This window comes from Entelurus aequoreus, linkage group LG07 (genome assembly GCF_033978785.1).
Source record: "Entelurus aequoreus isolate RoL-2023_Sb linkage group LG07, RoL_Eaeq_v1.1, whole genome shotgun sequence".
Classification (NCBI taxonomy): domain Eukaryota; kingdom Metazoa; phylum Chordata; class Actinopteri; order Syngnathiformes; family Syngnathidae; genus Entelurus; species Entelurus aequoreus.
In genome coordinates, this window is record NC_084737.1 from 35,232,565 (window position 1) to 35,260,071 (window position 27,507).

The 27,507-nt window shown below is 39.9% G+C and overlaps 1 protein-coding gene across 2 annotated transcripts in view; it reads right to left on the reverse strand.

The window, feature by feature from the left end:
• Nucleotides 1-58: 58 nt before the first annotated feature.
• zgc:162200 (uncharacterized protein LOC558638 homolog) overlaps nucleotides 59-27,507 on the reverse strand; it is a 27,728-nt gene continuing 279 nt past the window's right edge. For both annotated transcript variants that reach the window (XM_062053348.1, XM_062053349.1), the window contains exons 2-10: nucleotides 26,609-26,926; nucleotides 26,111-26,323; nucleotides 17,508-17,660; nucleotides 15,086-15,589; nucleotides 6,392-7,270; nucleotides 5,717-5,896; nucleotides 5,111-5,262; nucleotides 3,661-4,021; nucleotides 59-2,720 (exon numbers count right to left, since the gene is read on the reverse strand). In XM_062053348.1, the coding sequence (XP_061909332.1) occupies nucleotides 2,715-2,720; nucleotides 3,661-4,021; nucleotides 5,111-5,262; nucleotides 5,717-5,896; nucleotides 6,392-7,270; nucleotides 15,086-15,589; nucleotides 17,508-17,660; nucleotides 26,111-26,323; nucleotides 26,609-26,851 (2,691 nt within the window). In that variant the 5' untranslated portion in view covers nucleotides 26,852-26,926 and the 3' untranslated portion in view covers nucleotides 59-2,714. The remainder of the gene's footprint in view (nucleotides 2,721-3,660; nucleotides 4,022-5,110; nucleotides 5,263-5,716; nucleotides 5,897-6,391; nucleotides 7,271-15,085; nucleotides 15,590-17,507; nucleotides 17,661-26,110; nucleotides 26,324-26,608; nucleotides 26,927-27,507) is intronic.

Below are 27,507 nucleotides of genomic sequence, written 5' to 3' on the forward strand. Positions count from 1 at the left end.
CATTCAACAAGCATAATGACGTCAATGTTAGTGCTTTATAATCATGCCAACTACACTACTTTAAAAAAATATTTCCCCCTTATTTTCAAATGCAAATGTTGACAGTTGTAAGTGACAAAAACAGCGTTGGTATACAGTGTTGTTCGATTTATTGTTCAGGGCAAAACTGGCTCACAGGTCATGAGGGCATACAAATTTAAATGATGTGGAGTGTGTGCATGACATGGACTAGAGCAATTTATACAGAAAGCACACGGCATAAATATTTTTTACATTCACAACAATAAAAATTAAATTATACATTTTGAATTAAATAGATTGGAAAATCCATTTACAACCTTCAAAGACAACATTCTCCTAAAACATTTTCACTTTTTAGCTAAGGATGTGCAGAATACATGCGAGTATCTCCTAGATTACATTTTTTGAAGGGGAACATTAGTTTAACCAGTTATTGCCTAAGCTACAAAGTGAAAATATTTGATCATCTTATTGACGACAATGCTGTTTGATCACAACTGCAATGACAAGTCCTTCAAATCAGTGTTTTGTCTTCAACAAGGCGCACAAAAACTAAACTGAACAGTGTGAAGTAATGAAGTACCAGAAGGGCCCGGGGCACATTAAATGTATTTTCATACTAGTGGTGGAACTTAATGGTATAGGTTTTTCAATATGCTGTCTGGAGGCGCAAAGAAACTCTTTGCCAAACTTTGGTGCAACAGTTCTCCAGTGCAATAACAGCAGGTGTTTAAATAAAAGGCATTGATATGAACCCAACACCTATTGTTTGTGTTAGCATCCTATATGTGACAAAGTGAAACATGGATTAATTATCTCCAGTGACTGACACACCAAAAACCGTCCAAAACAGGAGACAAAGTCAAAACAAAAAGGCACAAAAACAAATAGTTTGGAGAAAAAAAACAGGAGGTTACCTCTCCAAGCAATTTGATGCATGCATAGTCTAATTTAAAAGGTTGTAACAGCTATTTTAAGTGTTTTGAATGTTCTCAGCCAGAGCATACTCATTTAGAAGCACTGTAATAGTTACAGTGTAGACAGATGTATTCATCTATTCTATAGGGTATATCTGATCCATGTACTAAATTATTTTTACTGCATCATTTTTCACCGTGTCCTTTCTTTCAAACGCGAGGCCCAAGCTCACTTAGCCAGCACAGCAACATTGTTTTACTGCTCCTGCTAAAATATTTAGTTTTCCTAAATTAATGTACTTTTATAAAAGCAAGACAGTTTGCTACTGCTTGCAAATTGTAAGTTTTTGTTTCTTTAATCACTGCCAGCAGCAGACCGATCATCAGCTTGCATGATGCATGCATAGGAGTCTAATTTAAAAGGTTGTAACAGCTATTTTCAGTGTTTTGAATGTTTTCAGCCAGAGCATACACATTTGAAGCACTGTAATAGTTACAGTGTAGACAGATGTATTAATCTATTCTATAGGGTATATCTGATCCATGTACTCAATTATTTTTACTGCATAATTTTTCACCATGTCCTTTCTTTGCAACGCAAGGCCCAAGCTCAGCAACATTGTTTTACTGCTCCTGCTAAAATATTTAGTTTTCCTAAATTAATTTACTTTTATAAAAGCAAGTCACACTTTGCTACTGCTTGCAAATTGTACGTTTTTGTTTTGTTAATCACTGCCAGCAGCAGACCGATCATCAGCTTGCTCTGAGCTCCAAAGTGAAAACAATCTAAATGAAACTGGCTTGCTATGGGTAATGCAATCTGCTATGAATTACCAAAAAATGAGCAGAATAAAGATTGCAAGTTTGGTCAACTGACTGCCAAGTGGTGTAATAGCACTCGCACTTTATGATTTGCTAATCAAGTGGCTACTTGTGCCAAAACAAATCATAAGCAAGTTAAGCAGCAGGATGTTTCAAATGCCGTTAAAAGCGTACAGACTGTCCTGAATTTGCCAGCACAGTTGACAGAATAAGATGCACAATCAAGATTTTACAAATTATACATCATAAATATTTGTCTTTTGACCTGAGGTGGGGTATATATGGCTGTTTATTTCCGTCAGAAGGAAATGCTGTCTGCTGAAATCGTGTTAAAACATGTGTTTTGCAGGCCAGTTCCAAGGCCAAACAAATCTAAGAAATTAAAAAAAAAGGGATTTCGACTAAGAAAAATAGCAGGCTAGTTACTAGCAAAAAGAGCGGGAGAGTGTCAGTAAGGCTGCATTGTTCAGTAAAACACATTAATCTAGGGGTCAAGAGGATGACCTACTTGCTTAATGACCCAAAAAGACACCAAAAGTCCTGAGCAGACTAAAGGCAAGATTGCAAAGACATAATCTTCAAAGAGAGGCTTAAATGGAAAGACAGCAAACACAATAGACCGCAAAATAAATACTGTCAATGGTAACTCACAACACACAGCCTTGATCAAGACCAGATGGAAGTTGATGGAAGACACAATCAAGGACTTGACATAATAATAATAAGCAGCAGCACATTTTGTCCTCTTCATCCATCTCCAGGCTGCATGCAAGAGAGTTGGATGAGAGTTGTATTTTACTTTTATCCATGTTTCTGGTGGAAGAGTGGGAGATGCAGCACCACATCGAGGATGAACAAGATGCCTTGAGTCAGGTAGGGAGGAGGGAACCAGGGAGTCAAAATGAAGACGGGTCCTTTTGGAGAAGAAAGGGTTTGGAGTAATGGAGGAGTGTTTCAGCGCTATAGGAACAGGATGAAAGACAGACAGAAAAATACATAGTTAGTAATGCTCGTTGTTTTATAATAAGTTGGATTAACTCACCTACAGGAATCTAAATAACTAAAAACTGTTTTTCAGCAAGTACAAAACGATCATCTAATACTTATTTTTGAGGTTAGCTGCTTAATTACACCAATTTTTTTTTGTATTTCAATCTTATCGCCTGCGAGATGATCTAGACTGGGAGCTGCGGGCCCTGGCGGATGGTGCCTCATGCATACTGGCATTCAAGCGCAACTCCTGAGGTGTGGTTGATGACTTCCTGGACTGTCTACATGTGCCTGACATCTTGCTCCTGCATGCTGGGTTGCAAACATCCATAGGTGTGGCCTTTGGATATCTAGCATTTAAATGATCCAAGAGCAGGTCTGACTGACGGACATTAGCGGATGCTGCTCCTCCCTGCACAGATTTATACCTGTGAGCCATTGGTTGCTTTCTTTGCACAGAATTATCCGAGTTGGGCTTCAAATTAGGAGCTTCTTTATGCTCACTCCATGCTTCACGTGTGTTAGGATATGCATGCATAGTTTTAGATGTGGTTAGATTATCTAGAGAAGAAGACGAAGATGACTTTGAACTGGAGAAAGGAACAGGTATAGCACGAGTTGTGATGAAAGTGTCCTGACGTGAAGGTACTGAAGCTCGCCGGCATGATCCAGCTTTTCTTGATTTATTACCCTGGGTGTGTGTGTGTGTTTGAATTGCTGACTCACTGCTCACTGAGCTGATGGAGGTTTTTCGTGCACAGGAGTAACTAGCCCTTTGCTCTGAATGAGAATCATTACTGACACTCTGACTTCTAATGAATGTAGTGTCTCGGGGAAGACCTTTAGCTCTGCGAGATTGGCTGTTTGTCTGAATCGGCTTTTCAGAACAAAGTGTGATGGAGGTTCTTACAGGGCTTGTGTGGAGGCTTCGTGTGAGAGCTCGCAAGTGGTGCGTGGCCATGGCAGGAACGCTGCTCCCAAGAACTGGACTAGCTCGCGGGCTGCTCCTCATGGGGGGACGCGCGGGGCTACTTCGTGGGCTTCTTGGAGCTCGTCCTGACTTGGTGGCTAACTCCTTTGCTCTGGAGCGACGAGGGCTGCTGTTCAAGCTGTGAGGAGATAAGGGGACCTCAAGATCTTCCAAGCGCTGGGTGAGTGCCAATTTCTGCTGGATAGCCATGCGCAGCAGAGAATTCAGTGTCTTCTTCTCATCCTCTGCAGCTGCTAGTTGCCTCTGCATTTCATCCAGCTGGGTAACGTACTGGTCGCACCTGAGAGATGCACACACAATGAAAAGATGCAACATGCCAAAACTGGCAAAAACACAATGTCATACATAACAAAACATGCTCAGTACCACTTCAAGCCTAACTGAGGTATGAGTTCGTAAAAGGTATTTTTTATATTAGTGATTAATAAAAAAAAAACATTCAGGGTTAATAGGTCCCAAAATTCCTCAAAACTCATGCTGGTTTCACACTTTCATTGCATAGAACATTTTTTGTTGAAAAACAGTGAAGCCAACCATCCACAAGAGGGCGCCACAAAGCTGTTTAGCAAGCAAGAGGCTTATCACTAAACTTATTTATGTTCAGAAGATAAACGTTCTTGACAACTGCCTGTGTGCCAATCATTCATAAGGATAATCAAATATCAGCGTATAGGAGTCTAAACAGGGCCTAGACAGTATAATTGACCTTCTTATTACAAAAAGGGTTAAAAGGCATCTGGGAATTTCCAGGAGCCTAGGAGCTCAGAAGACAACAATATTCCACACTCCCTCAACTCAGGAATACACAAGTCCTTATAATATTTTGACATGTTCTTGTAATCTAATAAATTAGAGATTGTAGACTTCAATATTGTGGTACCATCCCGCCCCACTGCATCTCACACAAGGCCTCTTCCTTACCAAGATGACCGCCAGGCCTGGTGGGACAAATCTGCACTCGCCTCCTCCCCCGGCAGCACACGGCTGAGCATGTGGTTTGTAATCTTCACGTGAACCATTAGATTGTCCACAGGCGTTATAACCATTGTAAGCTTATTACTACACAAGTGGGAGAAAAAGCTGTACTGCAGCAACCCGACAATTGTCTAATTAGTAAAAATAAGAAAAAAATAGCAAAGATGTATTTAAATATACATTTTGTTTGATTCAGAAAAGTTTTTAAAACTATTCTATATACATATATATTACATGTATACTATGACAACTTGTCCAGAATGTACCCCGCCTTCTGCCCAAATGCAGCTGGGATAGGCTCCAGTCTCCCCCCACGACCAGCAGTAGCAGTACAAAATGGATGGATAAATACTTCACGTCTTGTTTGTAATCAATTTTAAAAAGTGATGCTTACCGACTTGCAAACATCACTCGTAGTGATGAGAATGTGGCAGCATCTTCCTTCAGGGCTTTGAGTTCGTTGCGTAGTTTCATCATTGTCTCTGATACCATGCTTTTCTCTGTCTCATACTTGGTCTTTAAATTGGATAGGGCCAACTCAGCAGTCTATTTAAAAATAATACAATTGCACAATTGTATGTGATTGAAGCACCAGTACATGTTAATATACTGTATAATATAACACCAATGTAATTCTACAGAATCCAACAATGAATGAAATATATGGCATACAAATGTCAGTAGGTAGTTGTATATGTTATTATGCCTGTGACAGTAAAGGATTTTTTTTTACTATAATGCACAGTTGGCAGGGCAGGTTTTAACTTGCACCAAAAGGATATTATTTGTGCACTTGTTATGCTACCTAATGAGGATATTTTTCTGTCCGTACATACTGGACTGTGCACCTCGGGGACAAATGAAAGCAGCCAACGGAGGCTGACAAAGGACCTTGTGGTCAAACTCAAACAAATGGATGAATGGTTAATTTACAGAACCTAAAGATTTAAAAAAAACAGTTACAACAACAATAATTTCCTGGCCTTATTTCTGTAGTTACCTGTTTGTTGGCTTTGAGGACAGTCCTCAGAGTAGCGATCTGTTCCCTCTTGGTGCTAAGAAGGGACTTAAGTTTGAGTACTTCCTCTAGCAGGCTTTCAGCATCTCTCTCCATTTCAACAGTGCTACTCAACCCAGAGTAAGGCATTGCACCCCGCTGACGACAGAGGTCCACTGCCACCTGAGGGAATAAGGAGTTGCACATCACACCGTATTGTTTGTGGCATGATAGCAGTAAGACTAGTGTTTCATATTACATGATAAACAATTACTAGTTCATTAATAAAAAAAATTACAAAAAGATCAAAAATATATCAAATTGAAAATAACCAGTAAAATTATTACAACAGGATTAACTGTTCATAACATAAATGGCGGCATAACCGAGATGTTTTCTGGTAACGTTCAATATGCAGTAGAAGCCGCATCACAACGATTAACCCTGGTAATCCAATCCATTCAAACCCACACAGCCACGTGTCAACACGGAATTGGATTTGTGCAGACACGAGCTATTCGGCGCCATTTAACAGTCTGAGCTGAGCATTAGCAGTAGGACACTTGCAAAAGCATAAACCACTTTCCCTCAAAAAAACGTTGACTAACACTGAAGTATAAGCAACGGGATACCAAATAAAATCTGAAATGCAGTTTGTGATAAAGACGGCTGTCTTACCCGGAGGTGTTTGATCTGGCATCTGATGACTGCAACCAAGTTGCTTACGTTAGAGGGGTCCCTAAAATCCAGGTTGGGCGAACCAGGGCACTGAGGCGAGTCTACAGAGGATCCTGCACTGTCTACCTCCCCCATAAACTGCAAAGCTGAAGCTTTTGAGATGAACATGTCATTGGCTCGTGTCTTCTTCAGGGAGTTTGGCTGGGTGGAGATGTTGAGTGACCTTCTCGCACCAACTCCACCATGTGCCCTAGCACTTTCACGGTAATAGTCCAGCGTGACCCGTTTGGGTGTTAGGTTGTTACACACACAGATGTGGTGATAGAGGTTGGACAGCTCTTCAGAAAAGGCCAACAGCTCTTCCTGAGCCACACTCAGATGACCTTCAGAATCACTTGCCACTTTTCGTGTGGCTCCAATCTCAATCTCCAGCTCACTGATCCGCTCCTGGTCCTGCCTGCTGGACTTGATGCATTGGCGAATCTTGTCAGCCAGTTCTTGGGCCTCAGTTCGCCAACGATCCTTCTCGTGTTTGTATCGCTGCTCCAGTGTATTATAGCGAGTGCCTGCCTGAGACAGTTCATCCCGCAGCTTCAGAAGCTCTTCACTGGCCGAACGCATACGCGCCTCCAGCACTTCCTTGCTCTTTGTGTCAACCTCGTAGTCAAAGACGACATCACTATGGTCTCGATTTTTAGCGTCGTCATCACCTCCATCATCTGGGTGATGGTTGTGCTCTTGGCTACTCTGCACAGCTTCCAGCTGTTGGGTGAGGGAACCAACTTTGTCCTGTTGCTGACTCAGTGCTTGCCTGGACATCACTAGATGCATTTGTAACTCCTCCACCTTGCTTGTAAGACTTGATTTCTCTCTTTCAGCCTGCATACAGAGAGAAAAAAGAATAAACATTAATATCTTAGTTCATGACCATTTGACACATGGCGCCTGATTAATTCCCATAAATCAAAATGCCAGATCAAGTCTTAGTAACCCTCCACCCCCAAATTAACTAAAAAACACATGTTAAGGAAATTATCTTCTTTGTAAGTGTTTAATTATTTTCACCAGGACAAAAAGAAGCTTTGGTGTGACACACATTTCTCCCCCAACCACCTTTACACATGCATGCATTTTTAATGTGAAACATTGGCTGACCCCATTCAGCTCCACACTCTAAACATCTGCCAGTTTGAGGCTCACTAACCCAACCCCCAATTTAAGTGCTACATCCATTATGGATTCCTTTCAGGCTGAGATGGATGGTATAAGCAAATATTCTTAAGCATTCTAGAATTGTTCAGTAGAATGGAATTAGGTTGCATATTACAATATTTCTGTCTCTCTCCTTCACTAATGCACAGCGGATGTGGTTTAAGGCAGGAAATAAAATGTTTCTGGTTGGCAACTTTGTCACACATCTGACAGTCTGCCCTAAAAGGTAAGAGATGCATTTTATAGGAGATGGGAATCTTTGGGCACCTCAGGATTCGACTCTGATTTTGAGGGGTGACTTAAACACGATTCTCGTAATATAATATTTGGCAAATAAATTATAATAAAACATTTTCAAAACAGGTTAAAGGTTACAAAACCTCCTCTTGGCTGCTGAGGTGCGACTTATACATGCACAGTGTTCTAATAAAATAAAATAGAGCAACCCCAAATCCAACCTAATCTAAGCTTTACAATACTTAGGATATACATTTACAAAGCAATTGGGAATACATTCAAATAAAATACTTATTAAATACAAAATTTAAAAAAAGAAAAACCCAAAATCAACACAAAAAACAGAATCAATTTTAATAATATCAATAATTTCATAGTTGTTTAATGTTTTTAATCTAAAAAATGAATTCCTAAAAAAACCCAAATCGGAATGAATAAAAATAATAATAAACAAAAATTGTGATTTGGATGTAAATATATTTCTTTGATCACCCACCCCCAGCGTTTTATATTAAAAATACATAAAACTGCAGTCTTCAGTTTATTTTCTGATTAAATAGGCTTATTATTACAGAAAATATTAGAAAGACATTGCAATTCTCAAACACGTATTACTTATTGTTCCTAGCTATGGTTAAACTGATAGTGATTTTGATAATAATGCACCAACATGTTTGTTTGCCTGGACCAAATATTTAGTAAAGTGAATTATAAATGAATTACCAGATAATTATCCAACAATAGTTTTTCTGAATTGTTTGCCTGAACAATGGTGTTACGATTAGAGCTGCAGCTATCGAATATTTTAGTAATCGAGTATTCTATCGAATATTCTATTCGATTAATCGAGTAATCGAATAAATCATATTTTTGCTTTTTTTTTTTGTCTTGTCCAACTTCTCAGGCAAATTATATTGTTGATGTAGATGCCCATATCGACTGTACAAATGTACTTTACAAAAGAGAAGTGTGGGATGCTTCTCTTGTTGCCTTATTTGTATTTTGACTTTATTAAATGGATTTATATTATTTTTTGGTGCAGCCGGGCCGCAGCAATATTTTTGCTTAATTAAGGTTTAATTATACATGTTAAGATGTGCCCTCAATTATTGCGTTTGGCCTAATTGTCTTTTATTTCCTAAACGCCTGTTTTCATTACTGAAGGCTGACACGCACAGCTGAAATGCGTCCGTAGTTGATTGTGCCAATTTGTGTGTGCTAATAAAAACAGGTTCTCTCACAGCCCTATGTGTTGTGTCATGTGACCGCATAAACAAAGTTCTTGTCTCCCGTGCGTTTTTGATGATTATTATACGGTGCCGTTTAAATGGTGGTTTCTCCACACAAATCCGCTGAGCTGTTTTCAACCTGCCAACAACACAAACAATAAAATGACAAACCACTTAATAATGATAAAAGTTTTACATTTTAAGAATGCAATACAGTTAATTCCATTCTTTGCTTGCAAAATAGTAATCAATGTTCATTTTGCCATCATAACATGTTTGAGATGAAAACACATACAGTATATATAAAATTAGTTCAAAATGAATATTCCCTGAGAAAGTTAAAATAAAACTATATTCTTAGTATCAAAAATAAAACAATAAGAACAGTTTTAATTATATCAAACGTAAAAAGTGGATTAGGTAGTGCCTTTAATACTGCATTTGAAATGTGCAACCAGTGGTGAGTCACCACCAAGCAAAAACCACGCATGCTCAGAAAAGTAGCGTCAGATTTACCGCCCGTCCGAGCACCCACTGCCAGAAATGTAGATCGGCGCCTATGCTATAGAGACTATAGTGGGTGCAAGTGCAAGCTATCCAAGTAGCATGTGGATGCATGACTTGAATAACCCGAATAACTTTGCACGACTACTTTTGCGTGGTTACTAATGAAAGGCTAATTTAACACGACAGCTCGGATAGCGTTGTTAGTTTTCAACACCTTTTGGTGGCATTTGATGACATAGCGGGAGTGAGAGTAGGGATGATGCTCGAAACCGGTTTTCCCGGTTGTTCGATAAGAAAAGAACAGAGTCCTCGGACTCGAATCCCTTTTTGAGAACCGGTACCCGTTATCGAGACCACTATAGTAAAGAAAAAGAGTTGGTTCCTTTATTCGAATCCTTGGGAACGAATCCCGTCCCGACAAGAAATGCCCTGTGGTACATCACAAGAAATGACGTCACGTAGCTCAGTCATTAGGCGCAGATGGGGAAAGCAGGAACAAAATGGACCGGAAAAAACGCTCCAAGGCATGGCTTCATTTCACCAAAAAAAACGAGGAAGTGGCAATATGCAATTATTGCCAGGCTTCGCTCTCGTGTAAGGGGGGGAAGCACAACAAGCGTGTCGTGTCTTCGACATGTGTTGAAGCAGCGGCAGAGACGACGAAGAACGCCTCTCTTTTTTTGCCAGCTGCCCAAGTCCCAGCTACAGTGGCGGTGACGCCGGTGAGTAACTAACGTTAACTGTTGCCGGTTAATTTCCATATCTGCTCTCTTGTAGTAACGCTCTTATGTCAACCAGGACTGCAGTAATGTTAGCTAGACTAACGTTACCTAAGCATAGTCAGTGGCTAACGGTAACGTTAACGTGAGCCTTTTTGTATGTGTCTGATACTTACTTACTTAATCCTCTTCGTCCCTGGCGGGACATAAGGCTTCGACGATCTGCCTCCATCTGGACCTGTCCTGAGCAACATGCTGTGCCTCGCCCCAGGTTAGGTTCATCTCCTTCAGCTCAGCTGTCACCGTACGCCGCCACATGTTTTTGGGCCGACCTTGCTTCCTTTTCCCAGGTGGAGTCCAAGGTAGTGCGATCTTGGGGATACGGTCTTGGTCCATCCTCAGAACATGCCCAAGCCATTGGAATCGGCGGCATTTGATCTCTAGCACCACACTGTTGCACTTGGTCTTCTTGTATAGATGTGCATTGGATATTTTCTCGGGCCAGAAGATTCGACAGTTTCCTGAGGCATCCACTGTGGAAGGCTTCGACTTTTTTCATGTCGTAGTATGTTACTCGCCAGCACTCCGAGCCGTACAACAATACAGATTTTACATTACTGTTGTAAAGTCGGACCTTTGTTCTTAAGCTATATTGCTTGGACTTCCAGATGGTGTGTAGCCGAGCAAAAGCACCCTGTGCCTTTCCGAGTCTTGCTCTAATGTCCTTTTGTGCAGCGTTGTCCTTACTGACGAGACTTCCCAGATAGGTAAAGTTCTCAACATAGTCGAGAGCGTGTCCATTCACTGTGATTGGTACATCTGGAGAGGCATTAATGCACATCACTTGTGTTTTGGACACAAGTTGGGCGAATTTGTTCAGTCTGTCAGTTTTCTCCTGCAGATGGATGTGCTTTGGTGCAAGGACAGCAAGATCATCAGCAAAATCTAGGTCTTCAAGTTGGGAGAACAAAGTCCACTGGATACCCCTGGGTCTGTCAGTTGTATTCCGCATGACCCAGTCTATGGCAATCAGGAAAAGAATGGTGGAAATAGTACTCCCCTGCCGCACACCAGACTCCACAGTGAACCATGTAGATGGCTCACCATTAACAATGACGCTGCATTCAAAGTGACGGTAGAACATCCCTATGAGAGTGACCAGTTTTGGAGGAACTCCATAGGCCCCAACAATCTTCCATAGGGTGTCACGATGTAAGCTGTCAAAAGCTTTGCGAAAGTCGATGAAGTTGATGTGCAGAGGAGTGTTCCATTCTACACACTGCTCGATAATGTTCCTCAGAGCGAAGATCTGATCTATGCAGCCCCTTCCTCTCCTGAACCCTGCTTGTTCCTTCCGTAGCTTCTGATCAATAGTGGAATCGATTCTGCCGAGTAAAATCCTGCAGAAGACCTTAGATGGTACTGATAGCAGCGTGATGCCCCTCCAGTTGTCACAATTTTGGAGGTTTCCTTTCTTGGGGAGTTTGACAATCAGGCCATTGTCCCAGTCTTGAGGTATTACTTCCTTCTCCCAGATGTCTTTAAAGAGATCAGTAAGCACATTGACAGAGGTGTTAAGGTCAGCTTTCAGCATCTCTGCATAGACTAGGTCTATGCCGGCGGCTTTCCCATTCTTCAAGGCTTTGATGGCAAATTTGACCTCTTCTTTACTTGTCTCGATGTCAAGGAGACTTTCTGCTGATGAACGGTTGGCAGGATCATCTGGCTCCGGGCAGTTGAGTACCTCACGGAAATGCTCAACCCATCTCAAGATCTGGTCACTCCCAGTGGTGAGGATGTTGCACTGTTTATCTTTAACAGGGGCCGGCTGGCTGTTGTACTTGCCTGTGAGTTGCTTTGTGATCTTGTAAATCGTACTCAACTCACCCCGTGCAGCTGCACACTCAGCTTTCTCTGCTAGATCCTCAACAAAGGCCCTTTTGTCACTCCTTGCACTCTTCTTTACCTCTCTGTCCTTTTCCTTGTAGGCTTTCTGGACCTGCTCATGGAGCCTGTGCGATTTTGTGCTAAGCATCTTGGCTTTCAGCTGTTTTCTTTCTTCAATTCTTTGCCAGGTGCTAACCATTCTTTGTTCCCTCTCTTTCTATAGCCCAAGACTTTGGTGGCTGCCCCTACGTAAGACCAACCAACCAATGAAGCGAAGGAGGAGGAAAAAGACCAGTGGTATGAGGAGCTACAGCAGACAGTCTCTAAAGTTCCCCAGCATGACATGCTAGTGATCATGGGTGACATCAACGCCAAGGTGGGAGCTGATAACACAGACTGTGAGAGAGCTATGGGGAAGCACGGGTGCGGTGTGATGAACGACAATGGCGAGCGTCTTGTTGACTTCTGCATGACCAACAACTACGTCATCGGTGGTACCATCTTTCCACACAAAACAATCCATAAACTCACATGGAAGTCACCTGACGGTTCCACCACCAACCAGATTGATCACATCTTGATCAATTGAAAGTGGCGCAGGTCTCTCCAAGACGTTCGAGTTTATCGTGGAGCCGATGTCAACAGCGACCATTACCTTCTAACAGCCATTATCAAGCTGAAACTAAGGAAAGCGCAAAAGCGGAGTCAACGTAGGAAACATCTTGATGTAGCCAAACTAAGATGCCCCAAGATCAACAAAGAGTTCTGCCTGAAACTGAAGAACCGCTTCAGTGCTCTCGCCAAACCTGCGAACGAAGACTCAGACACCCAAGGCAAGTGGGAGAACATCAAAAAGTCATGTGTCTGATAACGTTAACGTTATCTTGTAGCCTACACCACGACATAGTTTGCAAGTCTGTCTAATAAACTAGTGCTTTCTTTATTTCTTTAGTTTATTTGGAACATGAACACACTTAAAGTATAGTACATCACAGTTTCATATCATTTCACTTTACAGGAGTAGGAAGAAGTAAAGCTTATTTAATCCTACCCCTTTCCCACTTCATAGCGTTTACAAATATATACATCATTTACTGACCTTTTTATAATAAAATATCTGTGAATTAGTATATACAACAGTTTTGTAATATGTAATTAATTAATTCAGTCATTATTAATATACTGAGATGAAGAATATTTTATTTTCAATAAGGTTGAAAGTATTTCTGATAATTCTTCTTCATTGTACTTTGTAAGCACTATTCATTTGATTCACACCATCATTTAATTCCACATCCTTTTAGCTGTTTGCAATTTTACCAAATCATCTAACTTTAATATTTTTGACTCAATAAATAAAGTGTTTGTATGTTCTCTATATCCAACATTATGTATCAGTCTAATTAATTTTTTTTGTAACACGGTTAACGAATGTAGCGCACATTTGAAGTTATTTCCCCACATTTCTGCACAATAACTCAGATATGGTAATACTATAGTAGCGAGCACTAGAGAATGTGAAGTAATTTGTTAAACCAACTATTGTGTGTTTTTTTCCATATACAACAACCTATCTGGACTTGATAAGAGAATCGATAAGGAATCGGTTCGATAAGAGGATTTGATAATAGGACTCGATAATAGGCTCGAACTCGATAATTTCTTATCAAACATCATCCCTAAGTGAGAGAACACATCCTAGTTATCATAATGAATAACATTTATTTTACTAACACAACTTTTGCGTTTACATTTGATAATAGATGACTTACCTCGCCTCCGGACGTCCCTCAAATCGGATGCTTTCTCGACAGGTGCTACAGCATCGAACTTGTGGTATGCGAGCTCCACTTTGCAATGTTTGCATACTACTACGTTTTCCTTCGATTTTATTGTGAAGTGTTCCCACCCCTTAGACAACTTTTGACGCTTAATTCCCTCGTTTTGCTACGGCTCTTGTCCACTGCTTTCTCCGGCGTCTGCCATTGCGATTTATGTCGGCGAAAAGGTTTTCTAAACTCAAGCGTATTCAAAAGAGCGGTGTTGTGCGGTGCAGGGGGCGTATGATCTGTGACGTAAACACACTGTGCAATACCTTAACAGTCCGTGCGAAACGAAACAACTAAACGAGGCAATATGCGGGAAAAAAATTTTTTTACGACGCCTTAAGGCAGCGAAATTTCCTCGAATATATTTTGTAATCGAGGTTGGTGTCTCTGGCTAAAAATCTATGTGTATGTCGTATATTAATGTTTACTTATAGAACACCATTGTTAAAGGTCAATTATTTTAATGTTGCTGCTGATTTTTAAACATGTCCTCTTAAACCAGGGCAATTTATTTCACATTTTGGTTTTGTTAGCTGAAGAATTGAGCATAGCTAAATGTTTTTTTAAAGAACATTATATATTTGACTTTTTTTATATCAATTTCAAGGCTTTTTCTTTTTTCTTATCTCAAATCACCTCTTAAGTTGGGATCCTATTATGCAAAACCTACTTTTCTTACTTGTTGGTCCCTGTTTTTGTGTATTTGGGATCCCTATCAGTCCCGAAAATTTGAAATCAAAGCATGGTGGAGATATGTAGTTACGTCAACGGATATTTCCATTTATGGGTTAGTTTATGCGCCAAACTATAGTGACAGTTCTAGCGCAGTTTAGGGATGTACGTTGTTTGAGTTTTAACAATGAAATTGTGGTATTCAAGACATTTCATAATGCTACTAAATTTTTTCTGAGCTACAAATGTTTTTTATTTAGTAGCACCGGTGCTACCAGTGAAAAAGCTAAGCGTACACAGCCCTGCATTCCGAAACATTGCTTGGGGAAAAAGGCACAACTGTGTAGCTTTCATAGGCAGTATTAAAGAGGCTATAGTGTTTGATAATGTACAATTCCTTACCTGTAGGAGTTGCTGTTTGAGTTTCTGACTGTCAGAAAAGTGGAGCTCGCTCAGCAGGTCAGACACCAGCCCAGAGGCCGGAGCACGCAAGAATACGTCGCTGTTGCGTGGACTCGAGTAACGAGGTATGACGCCATTACTTTTAGAGCCCCTCATTTGAGGAGAATGAGGAGAATTTGGGGCAGACCCTGGAGCATTGCCACTGTCTTGGTCCTCTCCCTGATCTTCACCCTCTCCGGCCTGAGTGTCCTCCTTGCTGTTATCCAGCTGGTCTAAGTGGATCTCCAGGTTCCCCACAGAATCAAAGGGGTTTAGAGTAAAGGCAGAAAGCTCCCGTCGTAGACTGTTCTTCTGCTCCCTCTCCTCCTTTAAGGATTCTAGGGCCTCATCCAACTGATGCTCTGCAATCTCCCGCAGCCTGGCAGCTTCCTCCATCTGAGCCCGCAGCTCCTCCTGCTCCTCATTCTTTTGGTTCAGCTCAAGCTTCAGCGATTCAAACTCAACCTAAAATTAAAAAAAGTACCTTGTGTAACATGCTAAAATAGGTTTGTGTATTACATCCCAAACATGAATACCATATCAATCACAACAAGCTTGATATCAATCAATCAATCACAATTAATTTCTCTAGCCCTTAATCACAAGTGCCTCAAAGGGTTTCACAAAAAAAAGGACATTCCCTGATCTGAACCCACACCTGCTGCCTATTTTGTGTAAATATGATACAGCATAGCAGAGCAGTTTTGCAGTCATCATTTGTTTACAATGGCTAACGTCTCCCTGTTATACTAGTTAGGAAGTAACCCTCAGTGATAAGTGAACTAGTCTGCCCAGTGTCTAAAAAAAGACAGTGTCAGGAAAGTGTCAAACAACAAGAGAGAGAAACAAAACTGTAGAAATTGCAGTACCAGTGTTTCCCACACATTCATTTATTTGTGGTGGCCCGCCACGAAAGAATTACGTCCGCCATAAATAAAAAAAAATTAAAAAAAATTTTTTTGTCCGGTCCAGCTTCTCAGACAAATCATATAGTTGATGTAGATGCCCATATCGGCTGTTCAGATTTACTTTACAAAAGAGAAGTGTAGGATACTTCTCTTGTTGCCTTATTTGTATTTGACTTTATTAAATGTATTTTTATTAACATTTGGTACAGCCGGGCCGGAGCAGGAGGGGATAGAAAGAGAGAAAAAAGAAGACAGAGGGGGAAATTGTGGGGACAAGAGGGGGATTAGACAGAGAGACAAAAACAACAACAGCAAACACAACAACAACAACAACAATAGAGCAACATCAGCAAATACGACATGTACAAATATGATGGTAAAAGTAATAGCAAATAAGCAGTTAGCGAAAATGAAAAACAATACAGAAATGACAATGAGCATTATTACACTACAAATGGAGCAATACAAATACCAATAGAAATAGCGCTATTGATAATGAACAATACTAATACTTTACCTTTATTATCAACAATACAGTTGTTCAAATGCAACAATACATATACCTGTACGTAATGATAACTTGAGATACGAAAGAATGCAGAAAAATGGAGGGGAAGAAAGAGAAGCAACCATTAACCTTGTAGATTGTTATAGTAACAATAGGTTAAGCTTTGTCAGTGTGCCATGTGTTACCCAGTTTACCCTAGGGCAACAACGTTAATATATGTTTGATGAAACGGGATTATGTGCATGAGTGTATGTATGCATATGTACTTGTATATGTACAGAATGTGTATATGTGTTTGTACAGTGAGTGTATATGTACAGTATGTGTATATGTATGTTTGTACAGTGAATGTATATGTACAGTATGTGTATGTTTGTATATTTAGTATGCACTAATTAAAGGGGCAGAGCTTTAAAAAACATTTTAGCTTTTATATTTTAAGATATATTTTTTGTAAGAACCACAATTAATAAATATATTTCAGTGAATAACTTATTGTTTAAATCTGTATATAAATATGTACATAAAGTGTTGTAATTATATTGTAAAATGGATGGATGGATGGACGTTTAAAACAAAACTGTTATTATTAATTAGTAAGTATACATTTTTTGAGCCTTTTTAGAGAAAATCATATCATTGTAGTAAATTATGCAAATTACTCGATGATGTCATGGTGACCACGCCCATAGCAACGCCCCCACCGCCACAGATATCTTGGCAGTTTATGGGAAACACTGAGTACTGTAGCATAGTAACCAACATACAGTACAGTACATTTAAAACACTGGACATACTTTAAATGTCTTGAGTCGGGACACATTTTGGAAAACACATCATGTCACTATGGTCATTGTCTTTTATCAATGGCATGAGGAAAATGATTTACACGCAACAACTAGTGCTAGTATACAGTATTTTTATTAATGTTGCCATTTAAATGTATATATTAAGAGTGATAATTTACCTGGTTTTCCTTGAGCAAAGACACCTGTTTTTGAAGCGATATGTTCTCTTCTTCCAGCTCACCATTATCCTGTAACTGGCGCAGCTCACGCACTTTATATTCCTTCATTTCATCCCTAAGGTGTCCTTTTTCTGCGTCCAGACACTCACAATCCTGCGGAACACAAGCCAAGGTCAAATCCATACAAAGCAAAAACACACACACACACACACACACACACACACACACTCTCACACACACACACACACACACACACACACACACACTATATATATTGCATGATAACAGCATGATATTTCTGTCTAATAGAGGAGTGACTGACTGATGATCGTGTGACAATATGAACCGGTTTTATTTTTTTATTTCTGAATTTTAACATGGCACTGGGAGTTTGTGTCTAATGTTTTTGACACAATATTTAATAATGAACGATAAAACACTGAATATTAAGAACATAGGCACGTCTCTCCTCTTAACGTACCAAACTAACTTTTACAATCAAACAAAATGCAACCAACACAGCGAAACATGAACGCAAAGGACAAAAAAACACCCACACAACGATATAATATAATCCCTATAATATCACTTTTCTGCAGAACAGAATTTTGTTATAGAAATCTGCTTGTGTCCCTCCTTGACATGTCTCAGGCCCACTCTGCTTCTTGCCTTCACTGCTTGGAGCGGCTGTGATGTAGGTTACTGTAGTATTTTGTATATCGCACAATAGCGCAAATTCCAAGACTTAGGTAAATTTTAAATATGCACTGCACATCGTATTGGTGGCTCCAGTTTCGATGGTAAAGGTTTACAAAACAAAACAAAAAAAACATTTGGAGACGTCCGGTGTTCTGTCGTCATCTGCAACCCAGCAATCATGCACACAAACGCAAATATTTCAGCCATTTTAAATATTTGCTTAGAACAAATTTCCCATCAAAAGTAAAATGCCTCGTGTACAAATAAGTAGTGATTTCTTTGATTGTATCTTCTGACCAGCAAGCATGTAGACAATTACAGCGTGAGAAAGTTTATATTGTATATTAACAGACAGTAAACATGTAGACAAATACAGCGTGAGGAACTACACATTGTCACAAACAAAGGTAGCTTACATTTTCATGTATTACCGCTTAAACAAGAGTATCAATTTCAGTGAAAACAAAAGGTTGCATTCGCACCGCCGAACTATGACGAGTCGTGCCTGACTACCAAGCAGCACGTGTGTAAAACAAAATTTGATAGCAAACATGACGTGGTAGCGTAATTCAATTGAACCCACTATCGAGTTACGCTACTGGTTGTTTTTTTTCAAAAGCAACCAAATTCAACAGAACACCAGCGGGCCGGGTTGAAAAGCTTAACGAGCCATATATGGCCCGCGGGCCGTAATTTGCCTATGCCTGATTTACAGTCTCAAATGAACCTGACGTGCATATTTTTGGAATGTGGGGGGACGCACATGTGACAACTGGCAAAAAAATTTCAAAACAGTTTCAAAAGAAGCGTTCAGCATTTTCTGAAAAATAAGAATGGAGGTATGGTGTCATTCAGGGACCAGAAATATCCAACTAACCTGTGAAAATTTCCGATCCTGGAGCCCATGTCTGTGCAATAATGTTGTCTGCTTATATAACTCCAATTCATAAACAGACCTCCTGAATGGAGGTGCGCGCCAACAAGACAGGTTTAAGCCCAGGAAACACACCACAAAATTTGCAGACAGCTAGCAGCCAAGCTGTGAGCAGCAATACAGCAATGTGGAATGTAGGTTGTAAAGCTGTTGTATTGAGAGGCGGCAGCTCAGTGGCAATATACAACGAACGTAATCAGCCACCTTCTCTGCAGCCAGCGTAATCCAAGCCATCACTGCCGGTGTGGCTTGGTTGGTAGAGTGGCCGTGCCAGCAACTTGAGGGTTGCAGGTTCAAACCCCGCTTCCGCCATCCTAGTCACTGCCCTTGTGTCCTTGGGCAGGACATTTTACACACCTGCTCCCAGTGCCACCCAAACTTGTTTAAATGTAACTTAGACATTGGGTGTCACTATGTTAAGTGCTTTAGTCACTAGAGAAAAGCGCTGTATAAATATAATTCACTTAACTTCAAAAGGTTTAAAAAAACCTGCTCACCAATTAAAACATTACTGACAGTGGCATCAAAACATTGAAAATCGAATTCCTCCAAGCTGTCAGCAGGTGATTCAACAGCATCACAAGTGACAAAATGTTGATTGGTGCATTTCCTCTAAAAATTTGCTTTTTATTTCAAAATAGACCTATTCATGTTGTAGTGGTCATGCCGCATTATCCAACCCTGCACAAGCTGGGCTTGAAACAATGACCACATTTCTCCACTGACTGGGAGTTAAATTACACAGCACTAGCCAAATAGCTATAAGAAAAGAGCTAGCATCTTGCTGTGCAAAGCAGCTCAGTAAATTGAACCAAAAAACAATTTACTATTGTTAGCATGAAGGATGCAGTCAAGAGATCAAGAGTTTGAATTTTAGTTTCTTGAATGTCAATCCTTCCACATTTCAAAAATATGCATGAAGGTTAATAGGAGCCTCTAAAGTGTGCTTAGGTGTGATTGTGAGTGTGAATGGTTCTTTTTCTATAGTGCAGGATTTTCCCTCCATGTAATTGATCATGGCGCACCACCACAGCAGGATAAATGCAGCCACATTTTCAAAACAATTTTTTTTTCATTCAAATATTTTTGTTTACATTAAAACATATTTAAGTGCGAATGCAGCTGAGATAGGTTCCAGCACCCCCCGCAACCCCGAAAGGGACAAGCGGTAGAAAATGGATGGATGGATATACTGTACATTGTCTATTATTTACGTACTATTGGCCATAATAAGTTTGAAAAAAATATCTCAAATATCATAAAAACATTTATCTTTGCTTTTTTTTTTAGGAAAAAATGTGTGCATCTAAATAGTCTGTCAAACGCACTACAGCTGGTCGCATGCCTAAACGGAGATGACAACCGGCAAAAGTAAGGAGAGAAAGTTGAAGAGAAAACTATTTCAAGTTAATTACTACATTTCTGGTTCAAGCCTGTGAAAACTATCTTAATTCTTTTGACATTACTACAGACAAGAACGTCTAACTTCACATCGCGCGTGGGTGGGTTTTCTACAGGTACTCCAGTTTTCTCCCACATTCCAAAAGTATGGAACATGGAATTCATTGGCGACTATAAATTGTCCATAGATACAAATGTGAGTGTGAATGATGGTTTTTCTCTATATGTGCACTGCGATTGGCCATGCTAATTAGGGTTAGCTTGCCAGTGAGCTGGTCATCTGTACGTTAGCATTAAGCTAGCGGCATTAAAACTCAACCTTCATCCCGCATAATTGTTGCTTTTGTCAGTTAATTCCCAACTATCAATCAATTTAACATAGGGCTGGACAGTTATTCGAATGTTAATTTCGATTTCGATTATGGCTTATCACGATTATGAAAATATAATAATAAAAAAACAAAACAGTTCATGGGCCACGCAACGTGCGTGCAAATACTGGAGCTTGTGACGGTGAAACATTTGAGGAGCGAATAAGTGAAAAAAGAGCATGTCTCCCTGGTTGCTTTTTTTATTTGACACAGCTTGTATGCCTGATCAATAATCAGGCATATGATTTATGCGTTTACATAACCGCGCACGGAGTCACATAATTTGCCAATAAAACGGAATCCGCTGATAAACGCAAAATAATGTCAGGAAAATTAACATAAATGTAAATGAAATGTTGACATTGTGAGGAGAAAAAACATTTGTTTGGGAAAATAATGTGTCTGGTAGCGCTCGACACATTCAACTGCCCCGTCCTGAACCAAACAATGTTGAGTTGGTCGCCTGAAACAGTGAATAAAGTACGAAGCTAAAACTAACACGAATAATCCATACACCCACAACAACCCACTCCTCTTCTGCTTGTGTTGTTGTGAACGACATAATCGATGTAAGATCAATGTACAAAAAAGTGGTCGCAACTTGAGAGGTTTTTTTTTTTAACAGCCTCAAGTGAGTTGCCTCTGTACTCGTCCAGCTGAGAACAACAGCACAGCATATTAAGCCCCTCCAGAATGATAGCATGGTGCGCCACATCCAATATGACTGCGCTAACAAAATAAAGATTTCAAAAAATCAACCTACACAAGCACATACACTTATTGATGCATTATGCCTTGACCTAAAACACTGGTCAAAATTGTCCAAGAAGTATTGCACCAATTACGGTATGTGAAGATTTTTGCATTTAATTAACAAACATTTTATCAAATGTTATTTTACACAAAATGCACACACTCTATGGTGGCAAAATAAGAGTAAAAGGTAAAAAAAACTTTGAAAAACGGAAAAACTTTTTTTTTTTTTTTTTTTTAATATTACTATTATTGCTATTATGATTATTTTACTTGTTTTGGTTTATTTTTTACTAATATATATCCAGGGTTTTTTAAAACTATATTTGAAGTTGAGTTTTGGTGGTACAATAAATACTCATGTTTTCATAATTGTATGATTGATCGTGATTACAATATCAATCAAAATAATTGTTATTGTTATTTTAGCCATAATTTAACGTGATTCCTACATGAATGTGCACTTTGTGTGTCTATAATGTGGTTAGTTTTACAGTCACTTTATTGTGGAGAATATAAACAAAACACTTCAATTTGTTTTTTTTTCATCTCTAATTCAAAGGACTGTTTACGTACATATTTGGCAAACTAAATTGCAACATTCAGGGAATGCAGAATATAGTGTAGCCTGTGTTACATTTTACAATAAGCAGCAACAATTGAAATTGCATTGAACAAAGAGAGCACAGTCTACCAAGTCAAATTCCTTATGTAATAAACATTCTTTAACACATAAGTATGTTATGTATGTATGTTTGTTTAACATACATACGCCAATAAGTGATTGATTGATTATATTATAAGAAAAAAAAGTAATATTAATATCTAATAACACATATTTGTTTTGAAATATACATATTTGTTTAGCCTTTAAAAAAAAAAAAACATGCATCATTGCAAATTAACATTATCATGACGTCATATAAACTATGTCATATTAACCTTGCCATAACTGCCACATATATAGTGACAATCTAGGGGAAACCCTGTAGTTTGTTTATTTCCAAGGTATACCTCACCTGTTGCCCCAAGTCAGTATTGCACATCCACACTAGCTGGCATCTGTTACAGTCATCAGTGTGTGAATGTGTGTGTGAATAAGTGAATGTGGAAATAGTGTCAAAGCGCTTTGAATTCCTTAAAAAGGTAGAAAAGCGCTATACAAGTAAACAAACCCCGTTTCCATATGAGTTGGGAAATTGTGTTAGATGTAAATAAAAAAGGAATACAATGATTTGCAAATCATTTTCAAGCCATAATCAGTTGAATATGCTACAAAGACAACATATTTGATGTTCAAACTGATAAAAAAAAAAATGTTGTGCAAATAATCATTAACTTTAGAATTTAAAGTGCCAGCAACACGTGACAAAGAAGTTGGGAAAGGTGGCATTAAATACTGATAAAGTTGAGGAATGCTCATCAAACACTTATTTGGAACATCCCACAGGTGAACAGGCAAATTGGGAACAGGTGGGTGCCATGATTGGGTATAAAAGTAGATTCCATGAAATGCTCAGTCATTCACAACAAAGGATGGGGCGAGGGTCACCACTTTGTCAACAAATGCCTGAGCAAATTGTTGAACAGTTTAAAAAAAAACCCATCTCAACCAGTTATTGCAAGGAATTTAGGGATTTCACCATCTACGGTCCGTAATATCATCAAAGGGATCAGAGAATCTGGAGAAATCACTGCACGTAAGCAGCTAAGCCCGTAACCTTCGATCCCTCAGGCTGTACTGCATCAACAAGCGACATCAGTGTGTAAAGGATATCACCACATGGGCTCAGGAACACTTCAGAAACCCACTGTCAGTAACTACAGTTGGTCGCTACCAGTGTTGGGACTAACGCGTTACAAAGTAACGCCGTTAGTTTCGGCGGTAACTAGTAATCTAACGCGTTATTTTTAATATTTTTTTTATATATTATATTTTATAAGGGACGGCGTGGCGAAGTTGATAGAGTGGCTGTGCCAGCAATCGGAGTGTTGCTGGTTACTGGGGTTCAATTCCCACCTTCTACCTTCCTAGTCACGTCAGTTGTGTCCTTGGGCAAGACACTTCACCCTTTGCCTCTGATGGCTGCTGGTTAGCGCCTTGCATGGCAGCTCCCGCCATCAGTGTGTGAATGTGTGTGTGAATGGGTAAATGTGGAAATACTGTCAAAGCGCTTTGAGTACCTTGAAGGTAGAAAAGCGCTATACAAGTATAACCCATTTATCATTTATTTATATTCAGTAACTCAGTTACCGTTACTACATGATGCGTTACTGCGTTATTTTACGATATTTTTTATGTAGTATCGGCTAGAAACAGAAGATCTGAGTGTGTTTTATTGCAGCGCTGCGGTGGAAAAGAAGAGGCGTGCTTTGTGTGGGTGGGGGCGGGGGGGTGCTCCCATACCGTAGTTGAAAAGCGCAGGGGAGACGTTCCTCCAGGGTCTATGTACTTCGGTGCTAACAACCTTTACTTTACCCGGAAGTGGGTCTTTACAGCTGAGGGTGAATGACGAGGCCGGAGGTTTGTTGCAACTTTGTGACTTTATTGGACGCAGCCATCCACCAAGCTAGAGCACCTGCACGCATTCACTGTCGCCGTTCCCTCACCTCTCTCGCCCACTCACTCACTGACGTCACTCACCTCACATGCTGTCATGTCTTAAAGGGCCACACACACATACGCTACTCTCATAACAACTAACAAGACATCATGGTGAAGCCAGAAGTCGAGTGTTTTAACATTCTCACTACTTTTCTTTTGTCGAGCACAAAGAAAAGAACATTTTAGTTAAATGTAAGTTGTGTTTAGGATCAAAGATCCTATCTACTTAAAGTTAAAGTTAAAGTGCCATTATGTTGCAGCTATCTAAAATAGTTTGTCAATTTGTTCTGGCCTGAAATAAATTGGCCCTTTGAAACCTATCTTTGTCTTTGTGTGTTGTATGTAGACCACATTGCTTAGCAGAGTTCAGTGATGCAAATGCATGATCAACAGATTGTATTATTCTCCAGTGCAGTAACAGTACTGAAATGAAGGCTAAAAGGGCATTAATGGGAGACTTAAAAAAAAAAGGGGGAAAAAAAATAAGTAACTAAATAGTTACTTTTCACAGTAACGCATTACTTTTTGGTGTAAGTAACTGAGTTAGTAACTGAGTTACTTTTGAAATAAAGTAACTAGTAACTGTAACTAGTTACTGGTTTTCAGTAACTAACCCAACACTGGTCGCTACATCTGTAAGTGCAAGTTAAAACTCTCCTATGCAAGGTGAAAACCGTTTATCAACAACACCCAGAAACGCCGTCGGCTTCGCTGGGCGTGAGCTCATCTAAGATGGACTGATACAAAGTGGAAAAGTGTTCTGTGGTCTGACGAGTCCACATTTCAAATTGTTTTTGGAAACTGTGGACGTCCTGTCCTCCGGACCAAAGAGGAAAAGAACCATCCGGATTGTTATAGGCGCAAAGTTGAAAAGCCAACATCTGTGATGGTATGGGGGTGTATTAGTGCCCAAGACATGGGTAACTTACACATCTGTGAAGGCGCCATTAATGCTGAAAGGTACATACAGGTTTTGGAGCAACATATGTTGCCATCCAAGCAACGTTACCATGGACGCCCCTGCTTATTTCAGCAAGACAATGCCAAGCCACGTGTTACATCAACGTGGCTTCATAGTAAAAGAGTGCGGGTACTAGACTGGCCTGCCTGTAGTCCAGACCTGTCTCCCATTGAAAATGTGTGGCGCATTACGAAGCCTTAAATACCACAAGGGAGACCCCCGGACTGTCGAACAACTTAAGCCGTACATCAAGCAAGAATGGGAAATAATTCCACCTGAGAAGCTTAAAAAATGTGTCTCCTCAGTTCCCAAACGTTTACTGAGTGTTGTTAAAAGGAAAGGCCATGTAACACAGTGGTGAACATGCCCTTTCCCAACTACTTTGGCACATGTTGCAGCCATGAAATTCTAAGTTAATTATTATTTGCAAAAAAAATAAAGTTTATGAGTTTAAATGGAAACAGGGTTTGTATAACCCAATACACACTGCACTTCTGTTTGTTGTGTTAGGTAACATTTTAAAGACAAACTTTTAAAAATTCATAAGCTGTGTTATGTTTTGAGGCTACAGTCTAACTTCTTTAGTGGAAGAGAAGGGGAAAAAGGTCTTTTGATAGTAAAAGGTAAACCAAGGGTGGTTTAGCCATCTAAAGAAATTACACGCACATGCGTCTTGGCGAACTATGCAAAAATGAGATGACAGTGTCACCCAGACTCGCATAAGCCTACAACAATGTTCACATTTAATAGAGTTACAATCTATATCTTTCTTAAAAGTTGTATTTAAGGGACTTAAGTAAACAATGGACACCAGTGATGAAGTCAGCAAGACACTGGAGTGTGATAAAGTAATATAGAAGTATAATTCGTAAGCAATACCTTCTTCAGTTGATTTGAGATTCCCCCAAGTCTGTCGATCTCTCCGTGAGCGTTGCAGAGTGCAAGGCGTGCTTGTTTTAGCTCAGCCTGGACTTCTATCAAGCGTGTTGCCATAGCAGCCTCCTTAGATGCGGTCTCTTGTAGCAAACTCTCCTCCCGGCACTCTCCATCAGCAGCTGCTCGCTTTTGACTACTCACAGAATCTGCAAAGGCCTGTACACAAATAAGGTTTCAACGGGTGTGAATTGAAGGTCTGTTGTTGCTTATTAAAGCAATGGGTATGACATTTGGCTATGTTTCCATTAAATAGTAAATTGAACACATAACGTGTGTAAATCACACTGGATGAAAGAACAATGGTGCTATAAGAAATTAGACTAATTTCATTCAGAAATAATACATCACAATATTTCATACCAATTGTTGTGGAGTGCTGTAACAAATCAATAGTTTGTGGTGTAAACATAACAAAAAAGGCGGTAGGTGCTCCTACAGTACCTCTTTGAGCTCCTGTAACTCCACTTTGAGAGTTTCATGCTCCTCTTCCAGTTGCCGGTGTTTCACTTTAAGAGTCGAACTCTCCTCCAGCACCACCAGGCCATAGCGGGCGGCCTGCAGCTTCTCCTCCGTTGCTTCTTGGAGCTCCAAAGTCAGCCGTACCACCTCGGCTCTCAAATCTCTGCCGTCCATCTCAGCGTCTCCGTGCTCCGCCGGGACTGCACCTGCATCTGCCTCCAGCATCCTTGACTGGTCTACTCCTTGGATTCCAGTGTGTTGCTGTAAGGTCCTTTACTGTCTCACTCTCATTATTGCAATCTAAAATAAGGAAGACACACATATGGTCATTACATCAACGACTTAGTTAGAGCAATCAATTCATATACAAACTATTTTGGAATAGGGTATAGGGTGGGTGCCTATTTAGATCACATATGGTGTTTGGGTGGGGCAGACGGTCACCATTTGCTCACATCCTCTCGTTTGACCGAAGATGGAGACGTCAGCTGCCGGTTGATGTAAACTCATGTATCCGGTAGCATTGGTTTCACCTCGGCCACGAATCAGCTTATCAAATGGCTGCAACCGCGTGTGAACAAGGTCTCCATATTTATTCCCGTATTTGTTTTTAATAAACATGTTGGACAGTGTGTCTGAAGGTTGTAAATGGAAACAGAAAGCAAGAAGACGACACTGAACACACGCTTGGTCGAACAGCTAGCAAGTGTAAGTTAGCGTTAGCCTTTAAGCGACAAATTACGCCACCGTCCAAAACACTCTTGAGAGAATGTAAAAATGCCATGCGAATGTAGGCCCATTGCTTTCAGTTGAGATATTAGTGAATGTATAAAAATAGGTTGGTGGTTATAACAAGTCAGACGAGCTAATTAGCCAACATC